The sequence below is a fragment of the Diabrotica virgifera genome, chromosome 10, assembly GCF_917563875.1.
Source record: "Diabrotica virgifera virgifera chromosome 10, PGI_DIABVI_V3a".
NCBI lineage: Eukaryota > Metazoa > Arthropoda > Insecta > Coleoptera > Chrysomelidae > Diabrotica > Diabrotica virgifera.
In genome coordinates, this window is record NC_065452.1 from 118991200 (window position 1) to 119011686 (window position 20487).

At 32.8% G+C, this 20487-nt stretch overlaps 1 protein-coding gene across 1 annotated transcript; it reads right to left on the minus strand.

The window, feature by feature from the left end:
• Nucleotides 1-541: 541 nt before the first annotated feature.
• On the minus strand, nt 542-18946 carry LOC114330783 (protein hook). The gene is made up of 2 exons (XM_028280191.2): nt 18476-18946; nt 542-6028 (listed from the first exon to the last, which is right to left on the minus strand). The coding sequence occupies exons 1-2, from the start codon at nt 18825-18827 to the stop codon at nt 4503-4505; spliced, it is 1878 nt and encodes a 625-aa protein (XP_028135992.1). The 5' UTR covers nt 18828-18946; the 3' UTR covers nt 542-4502.
• Between the last annotated feature and the right edge of the window lie 1541 nt (nt 18947-20487).

The window sequence follows — 20487 nt, forward strand, 5'->3', positions numbered from 1 at the left end:
TTGATGACATGACCCAGGTGTACATAATGTTCAACATTATCTCTATGGTATGATTTTGGTATGTTCATTTTTAAGCCTACGGCTCCGGAAACTTCATTTAATTGTTGTAACATTTCATTTAGTTTCTGGATATTATCCGCTGTTAAAACGATGTCATTTGCAAATCTCAAATGGTTTAAGTATGATCCGTCGATGTTGATACCATTGTTTTTCCATTATAATTTCTTAAAAATGTCTTCTAGCACAAGAGTGAATAGTTTGGGAGAAATAGCGTCTCCTTGTCTCACTCCCGTTGAAAGTTTTATGGGATTTGCTTTTGTGCTTTCGTCCAGCTTTATTTGCATGCATGTTTTTAATAACATTAATGTATCTTGAAACTATACGTGCGTTTTATAGAGATTCAAGCACAGCCCACAATGCGATGGAGTTGAATGCGCTTTGAAAATCCACAAACGCTAAATGAATTGTAACGTTATTTTTTTTATTAGTGTTCTTACGGTGTGGGAGTAATCTGTGGTACCATGGGAAGATAATAACACAATTAATTTAAACATAAAATATATTCGCTATTACTTAAAATATATAAATTTCTATATAACTAATTTTGGTCCAGGGAATTAAAATCTCAAATCATAAAACGTATTCAGTGAATATCTTCATGATACTCTACTATTCATAATAAAAAGTCTGAATATCTAAAAATGTCATTGATAAAAACTTTTAAATTTCTAATTGTACCTATAAAAAAATTATTTACTACAAATAGGTATAAACCGATAGAGTGCCTAGAATACATTTCGTGGTTAGGCAAAATATACCTTATCCTAGACTAATAATGAGAAGGATACATAATAAAAACAAATCTAAAATATAGCTATTTAATACCATTTATCATAAAATAGTACAACAACCTGTTCAAAGTCAAATAGTTAAGTTTTATTTATTGTTTAATATGTATCTTTAAATATATCACAACAATATTAAGATTTTAATGGAGTATATATAACATTTCATTTAAAAATAAAAGAACTAGAAAATAGCAGTACTGTTTATGAGATTTGTATAACTGAACAGATTTAACTAAAACCCTCAAGGTCATTTGCACCGCATCAACGCACGTCTGTCGTGTCTTTTCCTCGCGGTTGCAGATAAATGGGTTTTACTGTACAATAGCATTTACATAAAACAAATAATAAAAAAGTGAAAAACGTATGAAAACGGTAAAAAGTAAAAGCACAACCAAAATTAACGCAAATATTGCAATTTTGTATTCAAATTAAAACACTCCTGAGAACATATCTTGAAGAAAGAAGTGGCATAGACTATTGATACAGTTAAATGAGACCTCTAACTGTAGATCTTTTTATACTTAATCTATTACATCTACTCTTAGCGAACAAATTAGTATATATTATAATGTAATACAATATATAATTCTTCATCTAACCTAATTGAAATATAAATATAACTTCAACATAATTGAAGTATAATATGTACAATTAACATTTTCCCAGGGGGAGATTTTTCCTACTGTATTAATACTGAAATGTGTGTTACTTGTTTATTAAAAATAGTTTTGTTTACTTAATTATTACAAAAAGTTTATTTCACTTGCTTCAACTATCACTTATTTTCTAGCTCTTTTAATTTTGGCACTCAAAAAGGTTTTGAAAAGTTTTTAAGCTCCCTATTTTACTTTCACATGAGACACATATTTCAAAATAGATAAAATAACGTTAATAAAAAAAATTAAAACATTTTTTTGGTATATTATGTTATTATTGATAAAATTTAAATTAGTAATTTTTAAAACATGTTCCAGTTTTTGGTTAATATCTCTGTTGTCTTAGGCACACCTTATTCTTTACCATTAGTACCAAGAATCAGTGGGTAGTGGGTATACTAGTGTTCCAGAATAAAAATGTGTTATGACTATATAAAATATACGACATATATATCGCACATCCGTTCAAAAGTGTATTAACTCAAAAAAATTCATTTTTGTGTTTATCTCACCAACAAAATGCAGCATGAATCATCATTTTCCTCAAAAAACTATAATATCGCAACCATAAAAATACTTCATAGTCCAGGGTAATAAGGTTTTTTCCATGACACTCGAGCAGCCAGAGTACTAAAGCGTTTTTTCGACAGGTAATACCTATAAGAGTAAATTGTAACTATTTACTGCGTAGAATCTGGCGGCCATTTTTATTTATAAACAATTAAGTGTCAAAAAATGGCATTTTTCCCTTTTTTTCAAATCAATGGAAAACAGTGAAACTTGGGTTTTTTTTAGTACAAATATCTTTGAGATTATGGAAAAAGCTTTAAAATGACGTATTACAAAGTTTGATATACATACTCATTTATTGTTAATATAATTGCGAAAAAAGATCGGAATTGCAAAAAAAAATTAATTTCGCAATATCTATTGTAAAAATTAGTGTACAGCTTTGAAATTTTTGTCATATAAGGGTTCTTTGGTGCTTAATATGTGATAAAAATTTCAAAGCGATTCATTCAATTGTTTAAATTTTATTCAAATTGTTTATCCCAGAGAGCATTTTTTTTATAACGAGTCAAAAAAAATGACGTTAGAACCATTCCACAGGTGTCAAATGAAAGAGCATGAGCTATATTTTCAACTTGGTTTAAAAAAAGCGAATAAAAAATGCATTTATTAGTAATAAATAATTATGCAAAAGTATCATAAATCTTTCCTTATAAACTTTTTATTTTGTTATATAAGAAATTATATATAATTATTACAATTTTTTATCAATTATGATATAAATAACATTACTTGGTAGTTGTGCACTTAAAACAGGGTAAAAAAGTTATTTTTTTGGAAAAAGTTATTCAAAAAGTTTATAAGGAAAGATTTACGATACTTTTGCATAATTATTTATTACTAATAAATGCATTTTTTATTCGCTTTCTTTAAACCAAGTTGAAAATATAGCTCATGCTCTTCCATTTGACACCTGTGGAATGGTTCTAACGTCATTTTTTTCTGACTTTGTTATTGCAAAAAAAAATGCTCTCTCGAGCATTGCTGAGATAAACAATTCGAATAAAATTTAAACAACTGAATGAATCGCTTTGAAATTTTTATCACATATTAAGCACCAAAGAACCATCATTTGACAAAAATTTCAAACCTGTACACTAATTTATACAGCAGTTATTGCGAAAATAATTTTTTTTGCAATTCCGACCTTTTTTGGCAACTATATTAACAATAAATGAGTATATAAAACTTTGTAATATGTCCTTTTAAAGCTTTTTCCATAATCTCGAAAGATATTTGTACTAAAAAAATCATAAGTTTCACTGTTTTCCATTGATTTAAAAAAAAAGGGAAAAATGCCATTTTTTGACAGTTAATTGTTTATAAATAAAAACGGTCGCCAGATCCTACGCAGGAAATAGTTACAATTTGTTCCTATAGGTATTACTTGTAGACAAAACGCTTCAGTACCCTGGCTGCTGAAGTGTCACGGACAGGGTATATTTTTGTCTTATTACCCTGGCCTATCAGTAGATGAAGCAAACCAATATGTCACAACTAAAAATTAAAGCTCATAGTCTGGTAAAAACAGGTATCATTTGAAGAGTACAGGGGAAAAACAAGGAATGTCACTTTTTCATTAATTTTGGCGTTTCTTGCCACGTGGTAGCAAAAACTAAGTGCTATCGACTAGGCTATCGATTCAGGACAATAAACAGAAAGATCAGTCTATATAAATTTTCTAAGAATTTATATCCAGGCGAAGGACCAGTATTGTCCGCATGCCACTGAACAAAAATAAGGAACGTTAACAGTTTTTTGGTGCATTATTATATTAGTAAGTTAATATAGATTCATATTATATTAAGATTATAGAATAAGAATTGCTAGAATTCTGCTAAGAATCTCCTAAGTAGTTTTTAGATATCATAAGAATTAAACCTTTATTGGTGTTTATCTCAATATGTATAAAATGTGACATTCCTTGTTTTTCCCTATACTCTTCATTTGAACCTGACAAAACTTGTGTTTCTTGTGCTAGTTTCTGGTGAAAAACGTATTAATCCACAAAGCGAGCATGTAACACATATGTGTTTTAGAATTTTTTTAGGAAAAAGTGTTGTAAATCAAATTTTTATACGACAACTGTATAATTTCAAATGAAAATGTTTTTTAGTTATTTTCTTTTAATAATATTTTTTCTATCTGACTCTAGCCCAGTTGTAACAAGTAAAATATTGACACAAAAATGAAATGTATAGTGACTAAAATAAAAAATATATTGGGATATAATCAAAGCAAATATTTTGAGTTGTTACAGTTTAGAACGAGATGTGCCATATATTATATCAACCCAATACATAAATATAATTGGGAATAATATTCTTTCCTACTAAAGTCTATAATAAATAAAAATCTTTACAACTCGTGCATAACTAGATTAAAATAAATTATTTTCACTCAGTAAACTAGCGTTACAGTACTTTTCTTATTTAGGTTTGAATCTCTGAATGGGTTTTCTTGGAGTAGGCTGTCTTTGTCTTGACAAGAAAGACTGCCCTTGTCCTCCATGTAGAACGCTTAATCTCTCATCCATACTTTCTCTGTGACAATTCAGACTTAGTTTATTAAAAGCGGCAGTAATCAGTCGCTCTTCCAGTTCTTTTATGTTAGATTGCCTTAGTGAAGCGTTATCAGAATCGCCATTGGATTTGAATTCAAGTTGTTGTGCTACTTCACGAGCTCTTCCAACATTTCTGTTGTATTTAGTTTGTAAAGATTGTAATTCATTGTCTTTAGACGCTAAAGCTTCTTGGTAGGCAATTATTTTTTGCCTATACTCTTTGACTATTGAACTGCCACTAGAAGTTCCTTGAACTTCCGATTGCTGTGTCTTAAGCTCTTCCACTTGTGCTTCTAATTTTAATACTGTCTGATTTAGAGTTCGATTTTTTTGTTGAAGTTTCTCGATTCTGTTAAGAGCACTATCGAGTTGTAGTTGTTTTGATTCCATTTCTTGACTAGAACTTCTAAGCGTTTTATTTTCTTTTTCCATAAGCTTAAGTCTTTTCTCCATTTCTGTTGGGGTCAGTTCTTGGGAAACAGCTGCTCCACTTTCCCTTGGACCAAGTTTTAATTCTTCGTTTTCTTCTTTTAAAGTATCCCTTTCTAGAATCAATCTTTCCTTTTCTCCTTGTAAACTAATTAATTTGGCTTTAATTTTATCCAAGTTAAATTGGGCTTTGTCAGCTTTTTGAGCTTCTTCATCAAGTTTTTGTTGTAATTCTACTATTTGGTTTTTGTATACCTCACACTGTGCTTTCCAAGTACTGTTTTTTGACAATTCTTCTTCAAGTTCCATATTTTTCTGGATGTATTCCATTTGTTTTTCTTCTAGCTTTTGTAGATTTCTCTTTATATCCTGGTAGTTTTCCAGACGCTTTTTATACGAGGCCACTGTTAATTCGAGATCCACAACTTTTCCTGCAGATTCTGTTAGGGCATCTATTTCATCTTTCAGTTTAGCTGATTCATTAGCAGCTATTTGAAGTTCGTTGATCTTTTCTTGGTAGGTAAGAATTTGTTTCTCTTGTTCAAAAAGTTTTCCTTTAAAATCTTCCCTTATCACTTCAGATTTAAACAGCTCATCTTTCAGGGATTCTAATTGCTTCCTTATGTTTTCTTGAGGATTCTTAGCCTCCTTTTCGATTAACATCTGGTTTTGTTCATGCAGTGACCTCTTTTCATCTAAAAGAGTTTGTATTTGTTGTTCCAAAGTTTCTACTTGTTGTGTTAAAGCTTCTCTTGACTTATTTGATGATTCCAAGTCACTGACTAGCTTCATAACTCTTGTATCACTATCTAAAATTAATAGACTTAAACCTGAACGGCCTTGTCCCCCTGTTACCTGATCCAGTTGTTGGATTGCCTGCATAATGTTTTGTTGAATAGATTCTTCCATGTCCATTATCATAGTAATATATTCTTGTTTCCTCTCACAATTTATTGCACAACCTGGAGCAAAAATTTATAATTAATAAAACAAACTTTTCCTAGAGGTAATAACAAATACACTGCACGTCAGAGAAGACGGGCACCCCACAAAATGGGTAATTTTAGATGTCTTGAATTTCCTAAACCTGTTGTCCGATTTAAGTGATTTTTCTAATATATCTTTGCAATTCTTTCACAATATCGCTGTAATAAATATTGTTGCTAATCAGATAAATTTTCATTGTATACCGGGTGTACCAATCAAACTGTGTTTTTTTCTCAAAGTTCTCCACACCCTGTGGAAGACTCTAGCATTTATAAAATACTGAAATTAAAACCCAGCTATATCCTCAATATTCTGCATGAAAAAATAATGACCGTTTGCTTTCTAAATTATGTCAGTAAATGCTTCGTTTCCAAGATACAGGATGTTGAATTTTTTCTTACAAACTGACGATTTATTTATTGCTCTAAAACCGGTTGAGACATGCAAATGGAATTTGGTATGTTTTAAGAGGTAGTTATTGCGCATTTTTATAAAGCAGACAGTCATTATTTTTTCATGCAGAATTACCCCTTAAAGCTTGTCGCATTTATTTAAAAACATACTTGATGAAGATGATGTATTGATGAAGAACATGGCTAGTTGTTAAAGTACCTAACTTTTTTATTATCCAACATAAGCGAATGACATCAAAAAACATAATGTTAATAAAACCTGAATCTATAGTTGGGTTTTAATTTCAGTACGTATTTTATAAATGCTAGAATATTCCACAGGGTCACGTGAACTTTGAGAAAAAATCACAGTTTGATTGGTACACCCGGTATACAATGACAATTTACCTGCCTAGCAACAATATTATTATAGCGATATTGTTAAAGAACATATTAAAAAATCACTTAAATCGGACAACAGGTTTAGTAAATTCGAGACATCAAAAATCACCCATTTTGTGGGGTGTCCGTTTTCTCTGGTGCTCAGTGTGTAAACTACAGTTAGAGGTAATAACAAATATAGGCAGAAATGAGCTGAAGACGAAGGGCCTGAACAATGAATCTTCAAGAACAAAATATAAGGAACTCCATTGACAAGTAAAACTACTATGTAGAGATGATAGAAACAAGAACTTGAATAAATTGTGTCAGAAAGTCGAGACACATCAAAATAAAAATGAAACCAGTGACATTACTGGGCATATAATATGTCCTGTATACCTCATTTGCCACTGTGCGTTACAGAAGAGTTGACGCAGCCAATTGTTAATGTAATATGAGGTCTATTTGTCTCATAATGCAGCCAAGGTGTTAAAATAAGGTAAATCACACTTGGGTTCTCCCCCACATCATGATATTATCAAGGCAGAAGAGAGACGCTAACAAATAAAACAAAATAATTCAAAGATGGAGGTCAGGCTGCGAAAATCTAATGATTTTAATCTGATCGTAAAACAACAACCACCACAACTGAGGCGCTCAGAGCAACAGTGGCCTAACGTCAGAAATGAAGTTTTGCGATAAATGCAATCTTTGCAATTGTACTTCCATTATGCTTATGGGATGGCGCTACAAATTATGTAGCGCCATTTAGCCAAATATAGAGTTAAGTTGTGTAGAGCCTTGTTAATTCGAAAATTTAGTGTTGCTGCTTTTTTTGATATATATTAATCTAATAATGCTCAATTTGTGGGTTAGGCCACTGTTGCTCTGAGCTCCTCAATTATAGCAAATAATATTCAATTGGAGCCAATAATTATAAGACTAGAAGTGGAAGCAGCACTCAAAAAACTGAAAGAGCGTAAAGTACCTGGTATAGATCAGGTTATTTATTTATTTATTTACGGGCCTTACCCATTATTACAAAATAATTTAAGAGCTAAAATATACATTAAACCTCAAAATAAATTATAAAAATATGTAAATATGTACATTTAATTAACATCACTAAATATCAACATATCACAGACAATGATAACATATCACAGATAATAAATTGACAAATATTTGAACACTTAACACTAAATCGCCTAACTACCTATAAATATACTTATAAATTTATAAATTAGTGTTCTACCCTAAGCCTTAAATCCCTAACAAAGCACATAAAGCATCTTTGACTTACACTGAAATCAATGTTCGGAAATAAGTTATGGGCTGTAAGACCTTGAACTAAAACTATTATACTTTACATTAGTTCTACAACAAGGTTGTTGAAACATGAGGTGAAATCTAGTATTCCTTGATGGCACTGCCAAACCAATAGAGTACAGTAGATCTGGGCAATCAGCAATACCATTAAAAATTTTGTAAAGGTTCTGTAAGTCCTTACATTGCCTGCGAATCTGAAGAGGAGGGAGACAAAATCTTGTGTGAAGTGAATCATAGTTGTAATGGTAGTTATCAGGGGGATCCACTCCAGTGTTAAAGGCCAAATACACCAAAAACCTTCTTTGCACTTGTTCTAATTTGTGTAGATGGCATGTATAGAGGGGATTCCAGACTGAAGAAGCATATTCCAACAGGGGTCTGACCAATGAACAATACAATAGGCGGATTGCTGAGAGATTTTTGAAATCTCTTGTACATCTCTTGACAAAGCCAACCATTTTAAGTGCTCTAGAAACAATCTCTGCGATATGCAATTTGAAGTTTTTATTTAAGTTATTGTAGAAATGATCCTGGCAACAGGTAAAGAGGGGTAGACATAATCTACAGAATCTGCCAAAGCATATGGCAAACACATGTCACTGGATGAGTGGACCACTTCAGTTTATTTATCAATCTACAAAAAAGGATCCAAAGAAATATCGCTGCTTTGCAAGAACGTAGGCTTAAGTCAAAAAAGACATAGGCATAACCAGGGGGTGGTTTTGGGGGGTTATAACCCCCCCCTTTTGGATGTACTTTGAGCTGTATACGCTTAACACCATTATTATTCCATACCCCCCAGAGACCTTCAAGTAGACGTAACCCCCCTTAGGATCATCCTGGTTAAACCACTGAAAAAAGATGATTTTAGAGGAGAGGCATTTTAAAATTTTATGGATATGATTATGAGCATAACTCCGAATAAGTTGTTTAATTAACTTTAAAGAAATTACCTATACAATTTTGTTAGAAATATACAGTAGGAAAAATGAAAGAATACCCATGAACGAACATATAAAACACGCTGTATTTTCCTGTCACCGTGTCACACAAAAAATTGGCCAGCGCAAGTACATGTAATAATTATTGTTACATGTACTTGCACTGGACAATTTTCTTTGTGACACGGTGCCAGGAAAATACAGCGTGTTTTATATGTTCGTTCATGGGTATTCTTTCATTTTTCCGACTGTGATAACTAGATAAATTTATAAAGTGTTTTTGTTAACCCCTATTACATTTGAGTCTTTTTTCCTCAGAAACATTTACTTCAACTTTGTTAAAACGCTGACCTAACTAAAAAAGGGTTCTTATTTTAGAGAGAATTTTCACAAAAACTAATCGTAAGTATAAGATCGGTCGTCCTTGACGAGAAGTAAACACACAAATTGCTTCACATTCTGCACTATTCTGCGGCATAACTAACTTGGGTCTCTATTCATACAAAAATGTTTTTAAATAAAGTATTTAACTAATTTCGCGCTAAACAATTATAGACACTTGTGCCATCTCTTAGCGACTACTATTATTAACGTCATATGTCTTTATTTACGCGATATACTTTTATTTTTAGTAGATCTGCATTAATAAGTCAATTTCGTCAAATTTTGACTTAAGCCTACGTTCTTGCGAAGCGGCGATATATGACAATTTATGGCCAATACATTGGAATAATTCAGACTCTACATTAAGAACGATCTTACGAAGTGTGTTGCCAGAGAAACTTTCTACTAAGAGAAGAGACAAAGTGATCATATCCAGATTGCTACTTGGCCATACTAAGATCACCCATGATTCTATATTAAACCTTCGATGTGTTATGTGTGTGATAGTGAACTAACAGTACAATAATATTAACACGTTGATGGACAGTGTGTCAAATGTATAAGCAAGTGTTGTGACACTATATATATATTTTGAAAAGTAGAATAGCGAAATTGCTGAATTTCTTTTGGTGCTTATAGTTTATGGATATAGTACTTAACCTATACTTCTTTGGATGTGTCGTGACAGTATAAATTTGTTCATATAATGTTTATATCTGAAAGCCAACATTTGCTGATTCTTTGACAGAACTTCTTATTTTAAAAATGTAGTCTATAGATGTTGTGTCACCTTACATCAATGGAAATTAAACGTCTGTAGATGTTCTGTCCATCAACATGTTAATATACTGTCCTCTCTATGTACTAGAACAACAACTAAACAGTTACCTAATGCCTTTAAAGCAGTGGCGGCCGGTCAGGGTCGTCAGTGCCGACCCACACATTTATAGATATAGATTTTTTAAATATTTGTATCTATGAAATAAAAAAAAATCTGTCAGATAATACAGACTAAATTTTATTCATGGTTTTTAAAAGGATTTGATCAATCCGAGCGTTAAGTGATCCCTGCGCATAACAGACTTCTCAAAAAATGAATGATCCGAGCCATTCATCTGACTTTTCGGCTAGCCGTCCCCAACTCATCCGTAGCTTGACGATTTACACGTAAAACTCAACGAAATAACAAGTCGATGAGCAAGCGAACATTACATTCTCTCCGTGGGCAATAGCAGATACGGCATGGCAGGTTAAGCGGCAGGTACGGCACATTTCGGTCTGCCGGTCGGTGTTTCATTTGGAAGCATGCATCGGCAGAAATTGTCAAAAATAATCACGCCGTTTTACGTCGTTTAATTAATACTGTAATTTTTTTAAGTTGTCAGGAATTATCATTTAGTGGACATGATGGATCGAAGCATTTGTTAAAAATCAAAGTAATTATAGAGAATTAATAAAATTGTTTTAGAAATACCTATTTACTTTCTGATTCGAAGTGTATTCGTAATACAGAATGAACTAATACATATAATCAAATAGTTACATTTTGAATAACGTTGTTGAATCTGAGATTTAGAAAACCATTTGCTTTTCGCTGGAAGTAGATGAAACTTCTGATTATCATGTCATTCACAATTATCAATTATTGTTGTTCGATACGCGTTACGTGGTAATATTTATGAGAGGTTTTTAGGTTTTAGAGATGTGAGTAAAAGCAATAAGGCAGAATATATTTTTGGTGTTTTAAAGAACAGATTCAAATTTTTTGACATCAAAAATAAATTGGTAGGGCAAACTGGGGCAATCTTATGACGGCGTTGCTGTGATGAGTGGTGAATTGAATGGTCTCCGGGCAAAAGTTAAAACTATTGTATCACAAGCTTCCCATGCAAATAAAAAATTACTTAAAAATAAGTTATTGAGTAAGAAATCAAAAATGAAAGTATACAAAACAATAATTCGACCGACGATGATGTATGCAGCAGAAACTCTTAGCATGACAAAAAAACAAGAGGAAAACCTTAGAATACAAGAAAGAAAAATACTAAGAGCAATACTAGGACCAATAAAAATAAGTGACAATGAATTTAGACAAAGAACGAACCTTGAGCTACTGGATGAAATTAAGGAAGATATAGTGTGTAAAATAAAACAGCAAAGAGCAAAATGGCTAGGACACATATGGAGATCCGGATCAACTACGACGATATTCTCAATATTGGAATGGACACCAGCTGGCAAGAGAAGACGTGGAAGACCAAGATCTACATGGTTACAAGAAGTAGTAAGTGATCTCAACAAGGCGGGCATACGACATTGGAAAGAAAAAACCAGAGACAGGAAAGAGTGGAGAAAAATAACCGAGAAAATTAAATAACGAACATGAGGACTGATCTACCTCAAACCATAGATCTAGAGAGCGTAACCCCTAAAGGGGTGTTTAGTCACTATATATATATATATATATATATATATATATATATATATATATATTTAAAAACATAAGATGTAGATCTTTGAAACACACTCAGTGAACCAAAGATCCAAGGTTATTGGTTTAACGACCACTCGTACGAAATCAAATAGATGAAATAGAGAATGTGGAAAAATCCCCTTACGAATAATTCACACATCCACCATTTCGGGCTGGGAAAAATTTTTTGAATAGAATCAAAGATCCAAACACTAGTTCTTAGAAATGTGTTTCGCCCTCTTCAACCTCTCTGGGCTCGTCGGTAAAGACAAGAGGATGAATATCTTTAGACACATTCTAATCAAAAAACAACATTCGAGACCTAGACATAGAAGGTGCGTAAGTCTACGGCAAATCCGACAATGACAGTCTCAAGTTTTAATTCCCTAATTACTTAAAGTAAGTAAAATATATGTTTAAAAACATAAGATGTAGATCTTTGAAACACACTCAGTGAACCAAAGATCCAAGGTTATTGGTTTAACGACCACTCGTACGAAATCAAATAGATGAAATAGAGAATGTGGAAAAATCCCCTTACGAATAATTCACACATCCACCATTTCGGGCTGGGAAAAATTTTTTGAATAGAATCAAAGATCCAAACACTAGTTCTTAGAAATGTGTTTCGCCCTCTTCAACCTCTCTGGGCTCGTCGGTAAAGACAAGAGGATGAATATCTTTAGACACATTCTAATCAAAAAACAACATTCGAGACCTAGGGTTGAAGAGGGCGAAACACATTTCTAAGAACTAGTGTTTGGATCTTTGATTCTATTCAAAAAATTTTTCCCAGCCCGAAATGGTGGATGTGTGAATTATTCGTAAGGGGATTTTTCCACATTCTCTATTTCATCTATTTGATTTCGTACGAGTGGTCGTTAAACCAATAACCTTGGATCTTTGGTTCACTGAGTGTGTTTCAAAGATCTACATCTTATGTTTTTAAACATATATTTTACTTACTTTAAGTAATTAGGGAATTAAAACTTGAGACTGTCATTGTCGGATTTGCCGTAGACTTACGCACCTTCTATGTCTAGGTCTCGAATGTTGTTTTTTGATTAGAATGTGTCTAAAGATATTCATCCTCTTGTCTTTACCGACGAGCCCAGAGAGGTTGAAGAGGGCGAAACACATTTCTAAGAACTAGTGTTTGGATCTTTGATTCTATTCAAAAAATTTTTCCCAGCCCGAAATGGTGGATGTGTGAATTATTCGTAAGGGGATTTTTCCACATTCTCTATTTCATCTATTTGATTTCGTACGAGTGGTCGTTAAACCAATAACCTTGGATCTTTGGTTCACTGAGTGTGTTTCAAAGATCTACATCTTATGTTTTTAAACATATATTTTACTTACTTTAAGTAATTAGGGAATTAAAACTTGAGACTGTCATTGTCGGATTTGCCGTAGACTTACGCACCTTCTATGTCTAGGTCTCGAATGTTGTTTTTTGATTAGAATGTGTCTAAAGATATTCATCCTCTTGTCTTTACCGACGAGCCCAGAGAGGTTGAAGAGGGCGAAACACATTTCTAAGAACTAGTGTTTGGATCTTTGATTCTATTCAAAAAATTTTTCCCAGCCCGAAATGGTGGATGTGTGAATTATTCGTAAGGGGATTTTTCCACATTCTCTATTTCATCTATTTGATATATATATATATATATATATATATATATATATATATATATATATATATATCACAAGCTTTATTTACTCACTATTATGCGCATATAATGAATTTAGTTTTACATGATACGTGTAAAAAAATAAAGAATATCGTCTTTTCTTGCCAGTTTAGCTCACCTAAACGGATTACTGCTTTAGAACAAATTTGTTTCGAAAAAAAGCGAACAGTTTGTCAGACGCGATGAAATTTTAAATCTCGGTTATTTTTATCTAAGCAGATTATCTCTGGTAGTTTTAGTATCTGTAGCAGATTTTCGTGAACAGCTTTTGGAAGTTTTTGATTTTATTATCGAAGGCGATGATTTTGAAAGTGGCGATACCTCGATCCGTGAAGCAATCGGTTTGAGAACTTTATTAAATAATAATTACTCTTTTAATATTCTTTTAAATATTTTTAAGACAGAGTTTGTCCAAGATATTTCTTGTTGATCAAAATCAGTCAACTGATATTATTTATTCCAAAAATAGAATACGAACGCTGCGCTGGTGCAAAATCTCAGAGATTTTCGTAATGATAGTAGTTTCCAATATATACGCAGTGACGTTTTGGATTCGCTTGATATTTCCGAACCATCCCAAAAAAGACAACGATATGAGACATATCTCGAAAAACGAGTAAGTATATCTTGAAATTTTGGATACCTACTATTATATGCAAATAGATACTCGGTTTTCGAATTTTGAAGATTGGCAAATTTTTGACCTCTTTGACGATTCAAAATTTAAAAGTTACCTTCGCCAAAGAATTTCCAAGATATTTATTATTACAAGTTAGGTACTTAAAAATTATGCCGATCCAAATATTTTCAGAAAGTGGGATAAGTTACAAAATATGTATGTATAATTCTATGTAGTAAGTACTGCAATTCATTACAACAAACTGTTCATCAATTTTCTTATTACCACCAATTTCTGCCTCAAATAAACGGGATTTACCCTGTATCAAAAGAATCAACACGTATTGTCGAAACACCATGAAACAAGAGAGAATGTCAAGTACATCAAATAAAAAAAAAAGCAAAAAACAACAAAATCTCCTATGATGATTTAAGCCTTTTAGTTTGATGGTATACCTATATGAGGAGACAAAAAACCTTGCCAACCCTGTCTCCAAGGCCACGAGCCGCCATTGCTTTAAAGTATGTTTAAGTGAAAATAATCCGTAAGGCTCTCATTTTTTTATGTGGCATAGGACTGATTAACCAAATTTAATATTAACTTTGTAATTTGAAGAAAATTGTAAATAAAAAAATATGCGACCATTGCGTTTATACCTCAATCTAGTAAAGTCATGCTGCAGATTATCGTAGAAAGACTCAAGATGTTTTCCTGGAGAAGAATGTTGTAAATACTCTGGACTGCAAGAAGAACCAACCAATCTATTCTTAGACAGCTGCACGTTACAAGAAGGCTTTGAAATGTTGTGACAGAAAAAATTACTGCTTTGGTCCTGTGGTGTGTAAAGATGGTCTGGAGAAGCTAACATTACAGGTACCACAGCTATTTCTCAGTTAAAATTATTTTTTTTTAATTAATTGGTTTGATTTAGTTAGAGCATGAGACATGACAGTTCAAATAAAACACTAGATAACTATAGAAAATGTAATGGCAACATAAATTTAAGCCCCTTTTTACATAAAAATATTAATGTTAATTTCAACAGTTTATAAGAAAAAAGTAGGTAATTAATTAAAAAAAAATAAACCAGAACCAGCTGTTTCCTTCACATAAATATAAAACCTTGTTATTTTAGTCCCCTTTTTAGACCCATTTAACCCAACCTAAATTGTACCTTGTTTCTTCTTGTTTTCTCCCATACCATCAAATAAAATCTGTTACTGTCCTTTTTTTCTTCAATAACAAACCATTTGCCTGCATAAACACACTGAAATCTTCCTTAAATTTGTCAAAATGTCAAATGGTTAAACATCAAATATAAAACTGCTAAATCGCTAAATGTAAATGTACTTCTCTTACAACTTCTTCAAAGCCCCAGCATCGATAAACACATACAATTATTGTATGTACTACCGGAACACCCTTTAACATGCAAAAGGGTCCATTAAACAACTCTCAGCCTGGCCATTAACAAACATCAAATTAATCTTTAGAGGTTTTTTCAAAACAAATCTTCATGTGCCCCAAATTTCCAGCACACCAACGGAAACCTCAACAAAAGAATTCCCAGTACATCCCATCAAAGGATTGAAAAACTACCATTTCAATTAAAAGAACTGGGAATACAAATCGCTGACCAGGCTTAAGTGCTTTCTCAAAAATCTTTATTGAAAAATAATGAACATTGTTGTTTTGCTACCAAGGCATTCAAAAAAACATTCTACAACAAAAATCTTCTCTCACTAACTCGTACAAAAAGCATATGCATCCATTCATACAAACTATACATCCTACAATGACAAAATAATCAGTTACAGTAGAACGTCGATTATCCGAATGTCGATCAACCGAACGACCACTTATCTGAACTCCCAACTTGTGTAAAAACTCGATTGAAAATGCCTAAACGAAAGCGTATTGTCCTTTCTATGAAATTTTTTAATGCTTAGAAATCTTCATTTTGTTGCAAATACAGCACTTTTTTGTTTAATTTCTATCCTATTTGTCACTAAAGATATTAAATAAGGCTTTCATTCGAATATGGATAAATAATATTGCTATATCAATAGAGTTCGATTATCCGAACACCTCTGTCCCCCAATTAGTTAGGATAATCAACGCTCTACTGTACTAAATAACCAAAACTCAACAAACGTTACTACCAAATTTTCAACAGTAATACAGGGCAGAGCCGTACAGTACGTCTTTTCAATATGATGCAAGTCTTCGAAATGCTGCCCCTTAAATATTATTGAAACTTATTAAATATGAAACTACAATTTCTTTTAGAAACAAAACATACTTTAAATTAAATGTAATATGTATTAACATTACATTAAGTAAAATTTACAAAAATTATAATTGAGCCCATGAGAGCCAGAGTGGCCTAACTGATTTTAACATTACTTTACATAATTAAAGAAAATGATCAGAAGCTAAAAATGTCCGATTTTTTTAGTAGTTTTATGTTAACCAAGAATTATTATTGGTCAACATAAAATTACTAAAACAATCGGACATTGATAGCTTCTGATCATTTTCTAAAATTATGTAAAGTAATGTTAAAATCAGTTAGGCCACTCTGGCTCTCATGGTCTAAATTTTACCCTTCTGACTTTAATTTTACCAAACTCGTCAATTAAATTGGTATAGACCAGTGGGGATAGATAGGTGTAGCAGCTAGTGAGAACACTATTGAAATAAGTGTTAAATTGTTTAGTTTTGTTTGTCTTAAGGACCTTCGCAAATAGTTTTTAATAATTTTTAATTTTGAAAAACTGTTTCCCCATTAGCTACCGAGACAGGGAGTGTTCATAAAACTCTTAGTGAAACAACAACATTTAGTTATAAAGAAATTAGGTAATTTTGGCACAAATAGTTCAAAATCTTTAAGGGCTGATTTATGTTAGGGCGGGGCGTGCACGATACGTGCCGTAGAACAATAGAAAGGGCAAGTCCCAGGCACTCACTGGTATCGCCCTGTTCCGTTGTATGATAAACAAGCCAATGCTTTTCATATCAGACGTTTCTTCAACGTGCCTCGTAAAACAGCTGTGCAGTCCATGTCCCTGTCCCAACATAAATCAGACCTAAAGGTTTCATGGAGTATGGTATCATTTGGGATAAATCATGCAATTTAGTGTGATATTTAATTTTAAATATTTTATTCAAAAGAAACTTTTTGTTAATTCTTAGTGACTTTTGGCTCTCAGTAATAATGTAATATTTCATTCTGCATTTAAATTTTTCAAAACTATTTATTAGTTTTCTCAGGATTCGAAAAAAAAATGAATGCATTTAAATACCATTGGACTAAGATTTTGCACCTACCCCCTTAAAAGCTCGTCCACAGATTTTTTGTAACCAATTAAACGCTTTTTTCTCCTGGTTCGAATTTCATTTTCAGGTGTAAATTAGGAACTTCAAGATTCGGATCAAGATTTTCGGCAATTTCATTAAATGAATGGTGGGCTGCAACAATGTTGTAAGCGACAGAATTAAGATTATGCAGGAGATGAAAAAAACATATTGACAAGCTATTTATGAACATACGGATACCAACATTGCGGTAGGAAAAACTCGGAAGGCAAAGTGTTTTTAGCCAGATTAAAAGATGCTCGCATTGGTCTTTGGATATATAATAATATTGCATTAAAACCTCACTTTGACCCAATATGTCGCTTACAACATTGTTGCAGCCCACCATTCAAATATTCATTTGGTCATTAACCATATTGTCTCTAACTTTTTATCTTTTTCTGTAGTTTCTAGCAACATTTTTGCACAATCTGACAGTTTTTTTTATTTTACTGATTATGCCGCCTGATGTGACTGCCTCGTCGCATCATAGCACTACACGGCTCTGATACAGGGGATGGTATAAGGAGTGCGAGACTGGTCAAGATAACCAACAAATTATGTGGACCACATTACAAAAGAGGTCGGAGCTCTACTAAACCCTTGCTTCAGAGTTGCAGAGGATAGAGAAAGATGGAGACAGTTCACGAGAAATCATTGAAAATTCAAGGTAGCACAATGTTTGAATTGGATGTCTGACGAGGAAGAAGAAGACTACAGTTGCAATTAAAATAAATAGAACAGACAATTCAAGAACAACATGCAAGATGAGTGGAACTTATCAATAAATTAATATGGTATGACACATTGTAAAAATAAATCAAATTTGATTTATAAAAAGGTGACACCTACCCAAAATTAATCTCAAAAGTTTAGCTAATTGAACAGGATCGTTATTCTCCCCGATCTGATTGACATCAGGAACTCCTATATCTAATACTTGTAGTGTAAGAACATCTTGGTAAAATTCTATCACAGCTTCCACAATCTTCTTTAAATTGCTTATTCTTAAACGCCAGTTGTTTGCTCCAACATCCCTCTTAATCTTTGATTCAAGTTTACTAAAATGCTCAGGCGAGATTTGAAGCAGAGCATCAACCATTCCAACTCCATCACATATTTCAGGAATGGTCCTCGTTTTGTTGGGGACGATTTTTTGTAACCATTTGGCTAGACTTTTGCACATGTCTTCGCTAGGGTCCATATTTGAGAATCTATCTATGCTGTGTTATTTATTATTTATACAGTAGGAATCATCTTAGTTCTTAGGTAATTTAAAGATTAAAATATAAATAAACAGCACACGTCACATTCGGTGTGACAAGTGACAATTGACATCGACCATCGACCGAATGTGGAACGAGATAAATCCGAAATATCGATTAATTAGTTACTTTCCGTTCACTCGACGATTACTAAGATTAATCGATTTATCTTCTAAAGTAGGGACTGTATAAATCCCGATGCACGTTATTATCTACGTCAGAGGTCTAAGTTAACATTGTTGCCAAATGACAAAAAAAATCCTGAATTCATTAAAGACCGCGTCCCACCATCAAATAATTTGATCAAACTGGTTTGAGCAAACTGAATGAGTGTTCATTGTGGATAATAATGAAAAATTTTAATTTTAAATAAAGTACAAACAAGTTAGACAACTCAATACAAAAAATTTGATCAAACTAGACTGATAGTGAGAGCACAGATTTTTAGAATTTCAAAAAAACTGCAATTGTGACGTCACTTTGACGTACTTCCTCAAGTACGTCAAGTTTGCTCAAACTGTTTGATCAAATTATTTGATGGTGAGACGCGGCCTTAATGCCCCACCTTAGCCTTTCTAAAATTCTCATGCCCCCTATGTAACATACATAATTTTTACTATTAAAAAAATGAATTGTTGACTTAAGAAACTTAAATAATAAGTTTTAGAAAGAAACCACTGGGAAATTGTTAACCGAATACAAAAAGTGCGCAATGGCGCACCTAGAATTTTCGTCTGGTGGGGGGAAGGGGTATTGGCTTGGGAACCGAAATTTTTTGTATTGTTTGTGAAAGACAACTTACATTTTCCTACTATTCTTTATATATTTTTCATATGCCCTGGGGGGGGGGGGGTTTAACCCCCCCATAGTGCGCTACTGCCAAGGAGGCTGTGGTCAATGCAACAAATACAAAGAAGAAAAATTACTGGTTTCGCTGGAGGATATTATAAATATTAAAAATTTTACAAAAAAGTCAGAGCAACCAAAAATACGCAAAGCAGTAAATCAAGAGGACTAAGAAACCAAAAAGGAGAAACCGTATTTGAAAACAAACAGATCAGCAGAATATGGGAAGAATATTACGAAAAGAAAAAATGCTATTCACTACGAAGGAAACACATTGTGATGAAGAAGTAAGGCCTAGGCCTAGGCTTAGGCCTTCTAGGTTTCCTAGGTTAAAACCTAGGAAACGGAAAAGCAGCAGGAAAAGATGGAATAGCAGTGGAATTATCTGACGATTTCGAGTTTTTCTAAGGATATATTTTTTTTTCGGACCCCACTTAACGAACTTCCCTGTATTAAGAGCCAATAATATGGAGAGGTACATTTACAAGGTCCAAGGTTTCTCCCCATGTGATAATCTGACGCGCTTGAATAACTGCAAAAATCCCGGATTGGGCTCCCCTACCATTATTACAGATCAACTTCAACTAGTAGCATATGCAGATGATCTAGTCATCCTAGCGAGGACGAAGATGGCACTTATAAAAGCAGTTGGAAAATTAGATCAGGAAGCGAAGAGAATAGGCCTAGAGATAAACCAGCACAAAACAAAATACATAACGATAGGGAAGGATGACACAACAACGCAAAAATATC

Bases quoted from the DNA above. Each gene is read 5' to 3' on its own strand.
- LOC114330783 (XM_028280191.2), bottom strand. From the start codon at position 18,827: ATGGACCCTAGCGAAGACATGTGCAAAAGTCTAGCCAAATGGTTACAA. The intron at 6,029-18,475 runs GTAGGTGTCACC...TTTTTGCTCCAG, and splicing joins ACTTTTGAGATTAATTTTGG to GTTGTGCAATAAATTGTGAG.